This window comes from Rhinatrema bivittatum, chromosome 14, assembly GCF_901001135.1.
Source record: "Rhinatrema bivittatum chromosome 14, aRhiBiv1.1, whole genome shotgun sequence".
In the NCBI taxonomy this organism is placed as follows: domain Eukaryota; kingdom Metazoa; phylum Chordata; class Amphibia; order Gymnophiona; family Rhinatrematidae; genus Rhinatrema; species Rhinatrema bivittatum.
Genome location: NC_042628.1, coordinates 19,685,021 through 19,700,555, shown reverse-complemented (window position 1 = coordinate 19,700,555; position 15,535 = coordinate 19,685,021). Strand labels below are relative to the sequence as shown.

General features: G+C 44.5%; 1 protein-coding gene across 1 annotated transcript in view; it reads left to right on the top strand.

Annotated features, from left to right (window-relative positions):
• XYLT1 (xylosyltransferase 1) overlaps positions 1-15,535 on the top strand; it is a 325,567-nt gene that overhangs the window by 304,116 nt on the left and 5,916 nt on the right. Inside the window, exon 11 of the mRNA XM_029577070.1 lies at positions 1,033-1,366. Within this exon, the coding sequence (XP_029432930.1) occupies positions 1,033-1,366 (334 nt within the window). The remainder of the gene's footprint in view (positions 1-1,032; positions 1,367-15,535) is intronic.

Here is a 15,535-nt window from a genome sequence, read left to right as displayed (position 1 = left end):
GAATTCTGCAGCTTGCTTACTCACTGGAGCAAGAATGTGTGAACGTAGTACTCAGACATTTGCAGACTTACATATATATATATATATATATATATATATATATATATATATACACACACACACACATGTTAAATGGTCATTTGCCAATAAAACAATTGTTTTCCATTGGCATGTTGCCCCTTGTTTATTTTTAAGGCAGCTTGTAGCTAGGGATTTTGAGATGTGTGGACATAGCATCCTGCTTGTGCTTGAAGAAAGCAGAGTTGCTTATCTGTGATAGGCCGCCTCAGTGGACAGCAGGGATAGGTAGCCCCCCCCCCCCCCCCCAAAAAAAAAAGAAAACCCGTCCCCCATGGAGTTGACTTCCATTTTTAGCTAAATATCGAACTGGGAGAGGTTCCCTCAAGCCTCACTGCAGCTTGAACTCCCATATGTGCATAGTATAGCGCTTTCAGAAAGCTTTGAAGAGCTTGTAACACAGCACCGATACCCAGCTCCATCGGTGATATCCTCCATATGTGAGGACCATATATCCCGCTGTCCACAGATAAGCAGCACAGCAGTGTGAGGAGGCGGGAACATGGTTTGGAGTAAAATACCTTTTTTTAGTAGCTATGAGGCTGACTTGGGAGTGGTGTAAAAACACAAAAATATAGAACGAATCAACCTTTCCACAGATCCTGCCATGACACCCGTTCGCTTCCTGTCTATATGTAACAGAAGGCATGTGGGTAATTTGCACGGAGCGGCAGTTACTACCACAAGCAAATTGCTGGGCAGACTGGATGGACCATTTGATGTTTATCCGCTGTCATTATTCTGTTACTATGTTTATTTCTAAACTTAGCTAATTTAGTTTAGGATTTTAGATTGTCCAGTTTGTTTAAAGACACAATTCTGTAGACGCTCACAGTAAAAATGGTGGTCTTTGCCTAATAGGATACCCATCTCCTTTGATCTGTAAAGTGATATGCAAAATATGCCTAACTGTATACAGAAATTTCCATAGAATTTTAACTTCTTTTGTTGCAGATTGGGACCGACTGGGATCCTAAGGAAAGAATCTTTCGGAACTTTGGCGGACTGATTGGGCCAATGGATGAGCCCATTGGCATGCAGAAGTGGGGCAAGGGCCCGAATGTAACTGTGACTGTCATCTGGACTGATCCCATCAATGTTATTGCAGCTACCTATGATATCTTGGTTGAGTCCAATGCAGAATATACTCATTACAAACCACCACTGAACTTGCCATTGAGGCCTGGAATCTGGACTGTTAAAATTCTGCACCATTGGGTACTTGTAGCGGAAACCGAATTCCTTGTAACGCCTCTTGCATTCTTCAACAGGCAGCCCATCAGGAAAGGTGGGTATTTGCAAATGGTAGAAAAGTTCCCAACTTAAGGGATCTAGTATTGAACGAAGCCGTGTAAGGCATTTACCACACAGTAAAAGCTATTTAACACTCCATAAACACCTAACATAGCAATAACACATAGCATTAAAAATATTGCATGTTATTTCATCCGAAATAACACGGGTATAGTAATGAGCTGTTTTGCATGCATGTGCTTTTGCAAATGCGTGCAAAGCAGCTCATTATTAGGTAATTTTATGCTACTAAAATGTGGCTTCCCTCAAAAACTGCAAGCTGCATTACTTTCCCTGGGAGCATCGGGATGCTAGCATGGGCTGGGGCTTAAAGAGCCGAATGGCTTGAAAAGACCTCCAGGCTAGCTTTTCACATGCTGAGTGTGAGACCCCCCCCCCCCCCCCCACCATCTCTAGAAGCAGCCCTCAAGTGATTAAAGGTAAAAATTTAAATTCACAAGTTGTGTGGCAATGCCCCCCCCCCCCACTCAACCCCTCCCCTTTTTTAAATAAATGCTGCTGTATAGAGACACGCACCCTAGCCCATCCCATCTGGGCAGATCTGGTGGTCTAGTGGGGCTCAGAGTTCCCCTAGGCTCCAGGGAGGGTGGCCATTCGCTCTTGTCACTACAGCGCTGACCGGCTGTCATACTGGGCATGCCCCCTCAAGTTATAGGGGGATACCTAGTATGATGGCTGGCTGGAGCAATTTTGACGAGAGCAAGTGACCTAGGAAGCATTCCCGGCCCCTGTAAACCACCAGGTATGCCCAGGGGTGTGCGTATTTGGATCCAGGGAGGGGCATTTATTTGAAAGGGGCAGTGGGTCATTGCCCTGCAGTGTCTACATTTTTATCTTTATTCGCTTGAGGGTCACCTTTAGAGATGGCAAGGCGGGGTGGCCGGGAGTTTCCCAAGACCCACAGGGGATTCTTTCATGCGTTGGGGGGAAGGGGTGTGATGGCCCTTCTAGGAAGATGGCACTCTGGGTAAAGGGGGGGAGCCGCCACTGCGCCACATTGATTTAATCTCCTTTGGGCAGTTTTTCTGCCGGGGAAAATACCCCGCGGCTTCCAAAGCTGTGGTTTCCCCGGGCAGAGACGTTCCTTCAGGCTAGTAAATAACCCCTGAGTTTTGCTGTGCGTTTAATTCGAGTAAACAGATACGTACAGAAGGCCGCCCGCCAGTAGAAGATTCACAGCATCGTTTGGGGCGGGGCTGCCCAAATCTGACCTGGTGACCCTGGAACTGGTCAGGCGTTCAGGGATACCCATGGTGAGTGGTGCGTAAGATCGGCTTGCGTGCGTTTGGAGACCTGGTGCACGCCGACTGATCTCGCGCGCGTTCTTCGAGAGGAATTCTGCAAACCCACCTGACTTGTGGAGTCACCAGGGCAGATTTTGGGGAAGTACTGAGTTAGCCCACCAGACACCCAGACTGGAATTACAGGAAAATGAGCCTGGCAAATGTTATGAGGCAAGTTTTCAAGGATGCCAAGTCCCCTTTCTGAGGATATATCTGTAGCTTAGTTGCCAGCATGCATACCGCTGTCCTCGCTGAAAAATCACTTGCCTTTTGACCTAAATTGGTTTAACTTCCCTTTCCAAGATGTACAGTCTTGCTTTCCTATTTAAAAAAAAAAAAAAAAAGAACTGGGGGGGGACTAGGACTATTTTCAGAGGACTCAGAATTTCCGGAGTCATTTGTTCACCTCCTGTGGAGAATTAGGCATATCGGGGGCATTTTACAAAGGGAAAGAACTAGCAGTGAGGGGGGGGGGGGCGGCAGAGACTTCCTGCCGTGGTTTGTAGCCGCCCTTGCTCTGCTTGCTTGTTCCCTTGGGAATACCTTGCATAGATTTGAAGATGTCATCTTGGGGGTGTTACTCCCTTCCCCCGTGACCTAAACGCTCCCCCCCTCCTCTCCCGCGCGGGCATTGTTGACTCACAAACCCCCCCCCCCCCCCCCAGCTCTGTGATGTTGCCAAGGGAGAGGGGGGAGGTAAGAGAAGCAAACGAAACGGGCGTGCGAGGAGACAGAAGGGGAGAATGAGAGGGGAGAGTGAAGAAACAAGGGGAAGGCAGGCTGAGGGGTGAGAGGAGATAGCAGGAATGTGAGAGAGGGGAGGGGAGAGGGTCTATGAGAGGAGGGTGGGGGGAGATAGGGATTCACCCACCCATGTCCCAGGGGAGGGGGGATGAGTGCAGATGCTGAGAAGGGGGGGGGGAGGAGGAAGGGCAGATGGTAGGGTCCCTGCTGATGTGGCAGGATTGCTAAGTTAGAAATATTTGTATGACATCCAATCTTCTCTATCTCTGTGCAAACCCTGCCCCCACCTCCCTTCTTCCATTACATTTCAAATCATTGGAAGGGGCCGGACTCCAAGGGAGAGCTCCCTCCACTCCTTAAAACACCTAGGGGGGGGGGGTTCCCCACGTCCCTCCCCTGCCGCCCTCTAGATGATGTGAAAAGTTGCAGGTGGCCCTTCGCTTTCAAAGTCTGGGGACCTTGATCTGGTCAATCCAGGGGCGTGGGGTTAGGGGGGGAATTCTTAAGTTCGGTGCAGAAAGATGAACGCAGCACAAACGGCAAAGGATTGGGCATAACGGAAAGCGCCAGCCGCTCACTCCAAAAAAAAAAAAAAAAAAAAAAAAAAAAAAAACAGCTGCAGATATGAAAAATAAGGCAGAAAGGACAGAGAAGATGGACGGGGTCAGAAATGGGACCGAAAGGGAACGTGACAGGATGAGAGAGAGGCGCGAGTTGATGGTTTGAAGACTGCAGCTGCTGTTTTGATTGATTTGGGATTTACGGGTGCTCTAGCACCGTCAGATTCTAGGACGCCCGCACCCCCGGACAAAAGCCTACTGTCCGAGGCTTTTGTCCGGGGGTGCGGGGCCCGGGAGAAGATCAGAGAAGAGGGGATGACGCTGCCCGAGTCTTGTGCTGCTCATGGAACAATACTGCCACCCTGTGGGCAAAACCTAGGAAGCGGACATGACTGCGTCCCTCATTCCTCAAGAGACCATCCAAGATGTATGGGACGTCGGGACACCCCCTCGCCGGCAAACTGGGCGCAGTTCCCCTTTCTGTGCCGAAATAAAAATGGCAGCGGTGCTTTGGAAGTTGCATTAAGAGAGCCGAGATAACATGTCCTTATCAGATCTGATTGTCTGGAATAAAGAAATGGCCAAGAATTTTGCAGGGGACACATGGGGCTCCTTGTCCCAAAAATCCTTTCTAAATTAGAACATAAAATGGTTTCGATTTGGAAATCTTGGCAGAGCCAAAGGCCTGCAATTAATACAGTGTAAAATATGACTGCAGATGAAGACCATGGGGCACATTTTATCAGGCATATGTATTTATTTATTACATTTTTATACTGCACAATTCAAGACCACAGCTGTGCTTACTAAGCACAAAAAGCAAAAAATATGCAACTAAATCTCCACCATATATAAATCTTGTTGCTTGCCAGAGGCCCCAGCTAATCACATTCGTTCTTTCACGTCTGTATGGTTGGCGAACCTCACTGCTTTATCCCATCACTGTTGAGCCGTTCCATCATCCTCTCCAAAAAGTTGTGTTTTCTGATGTTACTCTTTTGAGTCTGCTCCTTGGAATCATGTTGTGACCAGTTTTTATTGCATTATCTGAGAAATTAATTGTCATATTGCCGTTATTAACTTATTTGTGCTTTGATCAGATAAGCAAACCGTCCAAGTGTTTAAAGGTGCTGTATCTGGGGCCCACCCCCAGTTGCCCGATGGCAGTGCTGCAGTGTAGGGAGCCCCTCGTGTGATTCCCGGATCAGGTCTTCCGCACCACCGGGTCTACAGGGCGTGCTGCAAAGGCAGTGTTCACAGCCCCTTGGGGAGGTGGGCGGGAAGGGAAGGGAGCTGTGGTCATCATTAAAGGTGACATCTGATGGCCAAGTTTAGAGCCCACGACGCAGGGCTCTGGAGGGGGAGCCATGATGCTTGGCTCCTCGGGACCGTTGCTGCAGTGATTCAACTAGGGCCTAGTAAAATGCGGGGGGAAATCCTCAGACAGTTGTGAACGAAGGTTCATGCTACCCAGGATCCCAGAGCTAGTTACAACTGAGCTTAAAGGAAGAACTGTAAGGCAAAAGAAGAAAAAAAAAACCCTGGCGCTGCGTTTGAGTAATGAATTCTGCAAGGTGCAGTGAGTTCATACGTGGCATTCTTTGTGACATCACATCTGATGGGAGTTCTTCCAGAGAGAGAGAGCACATCTTCCTTCTTATCACGCTGTGATCCAGTCGGAGTCTTCAAATAACGACTGTATAGTACTATAAAAATCCTTCACTTTCTTACCTCAGATTTATTCGGCTGATCAGGATTTACAAAGAAATCTCTCTCTCTCTCTCATATATTATCGCAGGGTGCGATAAGTTTACCGATGCGAAGTGGTATGTTATCGCGTGGTGCAGTAATTCTGAAATTTCCCTAAACACGCCCCTTTTTCTTATCGCGGGCATTATCCATGCGGCGTTAATGCATTTTGATGAATTTAAGGGAAAGTTTTATAGTTGTTGAAATAAAGGCAAGTTCAACATAATTGCAATATAGGCGAGTTAGGGACCAAGATGAAGAGTTTTGTTTCATTTTATTCCTTACCTATGTCTGGGATTGCCCCTGGCACTTGGTGAGAAATGCAATCATTTATAATGATTCAGAAAACAATTGAATTTCATCCAATCCCCAGGCTCCCACAGCCCCCCATCTGCCTGCCTTTACCACCGCCAGGAGCTCTGTGGCCCCATCTGTAACCAGCGTGGCTGAATGCCACTTTACAGCGCTCACTGTTGCATTGGGGGGGGGAGAGAAATTCCAGGAGCAACTGGCCTCTTTGTGCTTGTGGCTCACTGCCGCATTGGGGAATCCCTGCTCTATCGTGGCTCCCTGACGCTTTGGAAGGGGGAAATCCTAGCGTCCTGGCCTCTTCTCTTTGCGGCTCACTGATGCGTTTAATTTCAGCATGGCCGGCCCGTGGCGGCCTTGCTTCGGGTCGGGCTCCTTCTCCACCACTGGCCTGGACACTGCCACTCCTTCTGGCCCTCCCTCAAACCTCCTACCACCCAGGCTATGGGATGCCCCTTCTTCCCGCCCCACCGGCCAATCAGAGGCTTCCTCCCTTCTTCCTACTCCAACTGGCAGGAAGAAGAGAGGAGGCTTCCCATTGGGCCATGGGGCAGGGAAAAGGGAAGCACAACCCGGGGCAGTGGGACACTGGGAGCTGCGACGCACCTGCCAGTGCTTGGTGACACACTGGTGAGTTACAACACACCAATATCCCCATAGAGCAGTGATTCTCTATCTCAATAGCATGTTGATCTGGATTCGAGCCCCTGATATGCCTACTCATTGGGCTGATTGGGTCTAGGAATGCTATGCAGGCAACATCACAGCCTCAGTAGAGCAAGTCTTTGTGATCGTTGAACAGCAATACTACCTAGCTTATGGATATATTTGTGCCAGGTGCAAAGGGTAGCCATGGTCCGAGCCATTCGCACAGAAAATGCTGCTCTAATGACTGTGCTAAAGGGGGGAAGGAGAGAGAAGGTTGAAAAAGTTATATAACCATGCTTGAAGGCCTATGGCAGGGATGGCCAACTCCAATCCTTGAGAGCCACAAACAGGCCTGATTTTCAGGATAATCCACAATGAGTATGCATGAGAGAGATTTCCATACAATGGAGGTGGTGCTTGCAAATCTATCTCATGCATATTCATTGTAGATATGCTAAAAATAAGGTTGTTTGTGGCTCTCAGGGACCAGAGTTGGCCACCTCCTGGCCTATGGGCTTCTCTGGATTCTTTCCCCCTAGCCCCATCCCTGTCATAAATGGCTTCAAGCAGGTTAGAAACAGGTTCTGGAAGCCCAAGGAACTGCAGGAATTCTACTCATGTCTATAAAAAAAGGTGCTCAATGGGTACGGATTTAGAAATGGAGGTAGAGCGAGAGAACTAGTACATATGTGTTGTGCATGTATCCATATCTGTATGAATCTACAGAAAGGACTGGTGATCTAGAATTTGGACTAGAATGAGAAATCTGGCCAGGCCGTGCTTTTCAATGCCTTTTCATTGTGCTGCTTCTAATTTCACATCTTTATCATTCTTTACCATAAAACACAATTGTGACCACGTCCCTATTAGTGAGCAGTGAAGGAAACTTTTATTTCTCTCCGCGAAGCTCATTAAAAGAAAAGAAAACGGTGGTACCTCTTTGATCTTCAAGGCAGCCACCTGGTTTTCCAGCCTCTCTTGAGTTGGCGGTGCCAGTGTGGATGTGTTCTCCGCTGTTTTCCTAGTGATGGAGATGAATAGAAAACGTGCCCTAGAGCTGCCACAGCAATTAGCAAGTGACTTCAGCAACAGGCACCCAGTGAAAGCCCGCAATGTGCATTAGAGACAGGCGTTCGGTTAACCGCTCTCCGACACTGTTAGAATTATACATTGCTAATAGTTTTCTGCTCTGGTGCTGACAGTTATAAACGATGTAAAGGTGGGAGCTATGTCACGTATAGAAAAAGATTCAACAGAGCAAATTCCTATTAGTGTGCATCTGCACTAATGGGTATTTGCAAACCTGGTTTCGTTAATCAGCTTTGGAGTTGTCAATAAGTCCTTTCTAAAGGAAAAAAGACTTGTCAGTCAGCATCACCTAACCAGTGTCGTCAGAAGTGTGATGAGGGACCAAGGGGCCGATGCAATACCGGCTAGCGCAAGCCCGCCCCCCTTTTCAGCCTCCCGCCCTTCATCTTCTAAAGTATCGCAGGCCTGCGATACTTTAGAAGGTGAGGCCCTTAGAGAAATAACAATATCACGCGCTGAAATTTTGTGCGTCTTTAGCGAGATTTTTAGCGATCGAAACTTTGCGCCTGGTTTACACTGGCATATTATTGTGCTGTTAGCTTCCGGTTTATGGGTTCTTCTTTGGTTCTGTAATGGATACTGTTTATTTCTTCATCATGTTGACCTTTTTCTTGCATCTGTGAGCAAGAATTAGGGCAACTACACGGGCAATAGCGATTAACCCCAACAACAGAAGGACAGAAACACAGCCCCCCAGAGCAGAGACATGAGAGCCCTCCCAGATTGCTACCACAAATTTTAAAAAACGGGCTTGTCTGGCGCCGAAAGAAGCCTACATGGATAGAGCATCGTTAAGCTATCAGACATTCTTAACTGGTGCCACAAAATGGATTTCTAGGGGCCAGAAAGCAAAGAATTTCTATGGAAAAACTCCAGGAAGGACAAAGAAACACAGCCCCTCAGAGCATGGACAGACGTGGAGAAAGGCCTCTCAGATTGCTACCCCAAAATAACTAAAATACAAACAAATTTTAAAAAATCAAGGATTTTAATGCCGAGTCACCGGCGTACAGGGATAGAGCATAGTTTAAGAAGCTAACAGACGTTTGAAAAGTGGATAAGAACGTCGGTGCCGAGGGTGGCTGCCTCCAGGTATTAAACATTCAAGAATGAGACGTCGATCTACAATGCAATTTTATGGCCGTGTGATGATGTGAGCCAGGCATACAGGAATAGGACGCTGACAAAAAAAATGGCGAGAAAAATTTTCAGGAATGCTTATCTTATGAAAAAGTTTGCCCCCTCTACACACGTTTCCAATACCAGTGGACCCATTGATTTTGCGATGCCCTATTTTTGGACATTTATCTTTAACATGCTGTATCCTCAAACACTGTATTTAAGGACGTACATTAACAATTTATTCAATAAAAAAAATATATAATATAAAAAGTGTTTATATAAGTAGAAAGCAACCAGTTCTTACCTTTGCAAAATGAAGGAAATGAAGAGATGAAGCTCAAGTCTCTATGAAGCTCAAGTCTCATGAATTCAAGGGACCCAGTCTGTAGCCAGTACAGGACCAAGCGAACGACACAAAGGGGACGTTTACCTGGTTGCAGCTATTGATATACCCTGCTCCTAATAGGATTATGTCGTGCTTGCTGACGTCACAGGCACAATGCGGGAGCAAAGCCGATATTAAATATGCATTATTCGTTTCAAATATCGATTTTTGTACTTCAACAATTGTACTACATTTGCCAAACCTTTTATTGACAGATATACGCAGACTGAACGAACCAGCGATGCAATATTGAATGTCCGATGCAATAAAAAAAATGGCACTATAGATGCTGTTTCAAACAACGCACACAATTTTCACGTGCTTTTAATTTCAGATAAATTTAAATATTGCATCCGTGGTGCTGGCGAAAAAAAATGCGTGCATTAAAACCGCGTGCGATGCTAATGATGCAATTTTCTTTGCGCGTTTTTATAGCATCGCCCCCAAGAGAGCAAATTTAAAAGTAAAAAACAAACAAAAAAAAATGTATATTTACAAAGCATTTATGCAATAGACACCAAACAGATAAAAAGATATAGTAAATCTTCTGTGATTATACAGGATGAGTACAGAAATAAGTCAACAGATAAAAACTATATATTATGAAGGTGACACCTTTTTATTGGACTGACTTTATACATTTCTTGACACTTTCCAGAGCTAATACTTTTGTCTTTAGGTCAGAATTCAAATGAGCAAAAGATAACATTTTACCATTGTGTGCGCGATAGGGTAGAGTGCTAAGGAAATGTGTAAACAGAGTAAAGTCGGCTAAGGACACTGCCACGTTAGCTCCGTGGCAGAGCAAGAAGACCTCGTGTTCATAGCAGCATAGAAAAATGGTGGCATTTGAAGACTACAGGGCTAGCTTGCTTGCTTTTTTAAATGATCTAGGCTTCTTACTTGAAGGCTGGTTTTCCCTTCACGTCTTTGCAACTAAGCATCTTCTGGGCTTATCCCATGCCTTCCTGAATTCTGTGACTGCTTTGCCCTCACCTCCTCTCCAGGGAGGCAGTTCATGCATCTGAATCATTTTCCATAAAGAAATATTTGAAGATGATCTTACTAAATCTATCCCTTGAAGCCTCAAACCATGACCTCTTGTTCTAGAACATTCTCTCCTCTGGAAAAACATTTGCTTCTTGTCCATGATTTGAATGTCCCTATGTTATTTTCTATGTCTTGCCTCGCTTCAAGATTGCATATTTACATCCGTTTTTTGGTTCAAATCCCAAGTTTCCCTAGTTAGAAAATAAGCTATGGTAGTGCCAAGATCTTCAGTGAACTTTTGTGATGTGAAGAGTGAATAATTTGTCTTTGAAACCATCTAGTTGGTGGATCTAAAGATCTTTTAATGTTACGGTGCTTCCTTTTTCCCCCACTGCACTTGGATAAGGCCAGAGAGTCCCATTGCACATCAAAATGTCATTGGAAAAATGCAGTACCCAGCATTTGATGGCATCTGCTGTGAACTGGCACTGAACTTGAATTTGCAGCACAGAAGGTTAGAAGTTGTGTTTATCACTGCACAAATCTCTCAAAATCTTAAAAGATCAAAACAAAGGTGGCGAGGAGAAGAGGATTCCTGCCCTTTAAGCTCTCTAATGGCTCAAATCTTGATACAGTGGTAGCTTTTTTCAGTTCATGGAATAGCGACTGTAATAAATTACATTTCTGCAGTGCCTTTCACAGTGGATCCCTATGTTCTTGCCAACTCAGGGGCAACTTTCAAACTATGCAGAGAAGTGTGTGGACCGAGGGTACTGTTTACTTGTAGACTTTAGGCCAGTTCTGAAAGGGAAAAGTTACTGTTGGAAAATGAGTCTGCAGATGCACGTGCCCAGATCTGCACCTCCTCTTTGCATGGGTACTCTCTCTTTGGAAGAGCTGAGCGCCTACTTTTCACGCTTCAAAAGTGCGCGCGTAAGTGCTAATCCCTCTCCCGGGAACATCTTTCCCATCTGCACGTGAGTTGGGGATTTTTTTTCTGTCACGCACTGTATGCGTAACTCTGTGCAGATAGCATGGGCAAGCTTCAAAGCTCCCCCCACTGGTGTTTTACCTAAGGAGAAATGTCTTTGAAAATGCCCTCTCTTATATTTTAAAACATAAATGCAGGCCACTTCTGCGGTGTAAAGCCTGCCTAGCAATTATTATTTTTCGATAGCTAGTATTTCATAAACTGAAGCACAGGGAAATAGGGTGACTTGGCCAAATTCAAAAGGTCTTAATGGCATAAAGAGAACAGTTTTGAAAAGGATCTAGCTAGATAGCTAAGGAATTTACCCGGCTGAATCATCCGGGGTGATGATTGCATCCCTCAGAGTGGCTAAATGGACCATCGTGGAGGTGGAGATGGCTCAGGAGAGGAAAAATATGCGCAGAGAGATGATTTTCAATTCTGCGTGGGTCTATTCAAGCATACAGCTGATGCACGGATATTACAGGTTCAAGATTCATGGATCCTTTTGTGCCAGCGTACCTTGTAGCTATTTTTTTTTTTTTAAGGGAAACTACATGCACCTGGCTGGGGTCATTTAAAGTTTCCCCCAAAATTTAAGAGATGCTAGAAAAATTATGAGCAGGAAGTTGATCTGCGCAGGACAGAGTCCAATATCTCCTGAACCAGTCAATATAGATAGGAAAGATAAATAGATTTGCAGCTGAGAAAAAGTAAACCTGGCCAAATATGTCCAGATTTATTAGAATCAGCTACTGTCAGTGCTGAAAAGTCAGTGGGGGAGCAGAGCTCAGGATGCTTTCACTTCTTGGCTCTGCTTGGGATAACAATGGCCACTGGAGTTCATGCATAAGGTGGGGGAAAAGAAAAGCAATTCTAAATCCAACCAGATTGCAAGTCCAGATCTGGTTAAGGATGACTACAATAGCTTTGTAGCTGGAGAAAGAAAATGGAGTAAGTAAAGATTAAAATATACCCTGCTAATGTCAGGATTTCATAGGAAGAAATCTAATAATGGAATGTGGTTGCCATGTGAGGCCACCCAGATATAGAGAAATAAGTTCAGCCAAAAAAAAAAAGTGACATTTTTATTGGATTAGTGCTGTACATCTGTGACCAGTTCTTGAGTTTTTTTTTTCTATGTACCCTTCGTCAATGCAAAATGAGATAAGGCGATGGTACTTGGAACGTACAAGCAAATTGCAGACTGGATTAAAACATCAGTGCGTGTATGCAACGTTTTAAAAGTTCAGTTAAGGGGTATCAGGAAGGGGTGAGAGAGGCATGGGAGTAAAACCGCAGAGTCTGCAGCGAAAGGAAGACTGGTAATGAATGAGGAAACCAGTGTCGCAATTAATCCCCCTTTCTGTTTCAGGGATGGCTTTTAACCAGTATTGCAATCATAAGGTCCTGGATACGATGGTCAGGCCTCAGTAGCGTCACCTTTTTCTTTTCTGTGGTCTATTACCTCGTATTCTGTGGAGGTTTATATTCTTGTGAGTTGGGGTTTTTGTTGGTTTTTTTTTAAACTTTTGACCCGTTTTTCCCAATGCAGCATCCCTTCTTCACATTCTCTGCATTGCATTATGTGCGCCATATTGATAGAAGAGCGTGCATATCAACCTTTTGTGCCGCATGTCTTCCCTGCGCAGTGTGTGGTGTTTTGCAGGACTGCGTGACAGTTTCCTCTTTTCAAGTTTGTTTGAAATTTACGTCTCCGCTTTTGCTTCGGTTTAGGTGGCTACTGAAAGTTGGATCTGGAAGAGCAGAAAACACTTCTTTCAGTAGGTCCTACAGTAGCAGCGGTTGCAGATATTTAATGATTTTCTTTGTTCTTCTCTCACTCTGTTGTGTTACTGCAAGGCTTTCATCTTTGTATTGCAGTAGGCCCTTGATTTCTTTGTTTAGTCGTTTTTGATAATCCAACTTATCCATGCTCTGATGGGAGATTTAAAGTGAAGATGTAGTTATCCCAGAGATTAATTTAAGGGCAATAGCATTTTTTTTTTTATTATTACAAAGTTCAAATAGTACTTTGACGGGTTTAGCCTTGGCTTTTGAATCGAAGCCCATACAACGGTACCGTGTGGCTTGGCCGTCTGTAATAATTTGAAGGGTAGAAACTGGAGCCGCAAATGTAGCTGCATCTGGCAGTTGGCTTTCTGTATCCAGATGTTTACAAATGTCACTTGTTAATTGAGATTGTAGTGTCGTATGAACCAATTAAAATCCAACATAATGAATAAACATTCTTTAAATGCAGAGCGGCGTAAAGCTCAAACATGTTCCTCAGATCAAAAATGGATTATTTTTTTCTATAAATACTTTTTACATAGTTCTTACATTTGACTCCCAATACTGCTTAACTTCAAAAGGCTCCCTCTTCTTTCTTTGAGCTTTCCCATCTTTCAGTTAATCCCCTTTGAAGCACAGAGGAATTCTTGATGATAGGCCTGGCCTTAGTCTTAGGCTGCCTGATGTTCCTCAGATCAAAAAACTGCTACACCCATAACCCTGAGTTCATATCTTATAACTGTGAAATATTATCCTCGTGAAATACCGAGAATATGTTACGAAGGTGTGACTGCTGCCTGTACCAGGCTTGAGTTTCCAAAACGTCAGTTGCCGTGCAGTTTGTAAAAAAAAAAAAAAAAAAAAAGTCAAGTTTTACCGTGCAAAGTTAAAATGTCAGTGCAGTGAAGTAATGTTAGCACTGCAGCACACAGGTGAAACTTCACTTGGGCAAAAATTAAACTCGACGTGGAGTATAACAATGCTAGCTCTTAGGGCTTGGGAATTATCTGCAGTGGATGTCCAAGCTTAGTCTAGACAGATAATTAACTTCTCTTACTGCCAGGACATTGATGGATATGTGTAGGCATAATTCAGTTTGTGCTGTCCTTAAAGCTAAACAATGCGCTTTGCACTAACTGTAGTATACTGATACAAAGTGCTGTAAGAACAGTTCCACTGTTCTGGTGCTTTCATGGAATTGGTTCCCCAGATTGAACCTCTGAAGATCCATGTTTCATGGATTTTTTTTTTTAAGATAATTCAATTCCAAGCCTTTCATTTGGAATTACAAAACATCTTGGGGTAGATATTCAAAAGCCATTTAGACGGATAACATAATAGTTATCCATCTTATATGGCTTACCTGGCTATATTCAGTCCTTATCCGGCTAAATTCTAGCCAATTATCTGGTTTCCCAGCTAGAATTTACCTGGAGATAAAAGGGGCATGTCAGGGGTGTTCTGGGAGGGGGTTGCGTTATCCATCTAACCTAGCCAAATAGAGAGTATATTGGACCAAGTTTGCCGGATAACTTTAGACCTGCTCAGAAGCAGGTCTAAATTATCAGGCCTCGTGAGGCAGGATAACCTGATATCTCTATCAATATCCAGCTAAATAGCATTGTCAAAAGTTGAAAACTATTAAAGAGAGCGGGTCATCCCCTCCCTTGGCCGTCCCCCCCCCCAAATGTCTTTATTTAAATCTTTATTGATAAATAATTATTCATACAAAAACATTAAGCGCTATATATAACCCTATCTTTATCTCTCACTTCTCAAGAATATCGTAGCATATATCATTTCTCAGGATTATCTTAGCATATATCCCTTAAACTATCCCTCAATTCACCATCTGTCACAACAACCCCTTACTATCTCCCCCATCACATATACACAGGACACCACCAAACAAACATAAAACATTGAATATATCCCCAGACAAAAAAAAGGTGGGTGAAAAAAGAAAACAAACAAAAAGCAAACATAGCAAAAGAAAAAGCAAAAAACCACATTTAAAAAACATGGCTTGAGTCTTTTTCTAAACATTTATAATACTCTCAAATGTTATTGAGGCAGGGTGTTAAAGCAATGTTACAGTCCAATGAAGGTCTCCCTTATTTGAGCGCCAACTGAAGAATGAAATTTGTTGCCGCACAACCCGACCCCCCGCGGGAAAGTAACAATTAACACGTAGCAAGGATAAAATCCATCAGCCCCCGACCAAGTGGGGGAAGTCGCACACTTTCACGCCACCCTTTCCAAGACAAGGGGTTGTGATATGAAGTCTGAGGGAGGTAGGATCCGAGGAAGTACTTTTTACTGAGATGGTGGTAGGTGCCTGAAATAGCTTACCAGCCAAAACCATGCCAGAATGTAAGCATGCTTGGGCCATATGCAAAGGGGGGGGGAATGGTTTGAGCACAGGGAGGCAGGCAGGAAAAAATGAAATAGGAAGCCTGGATGATGGGTCTGCCTTACGAAAGCCCATGTGCTCTCCATG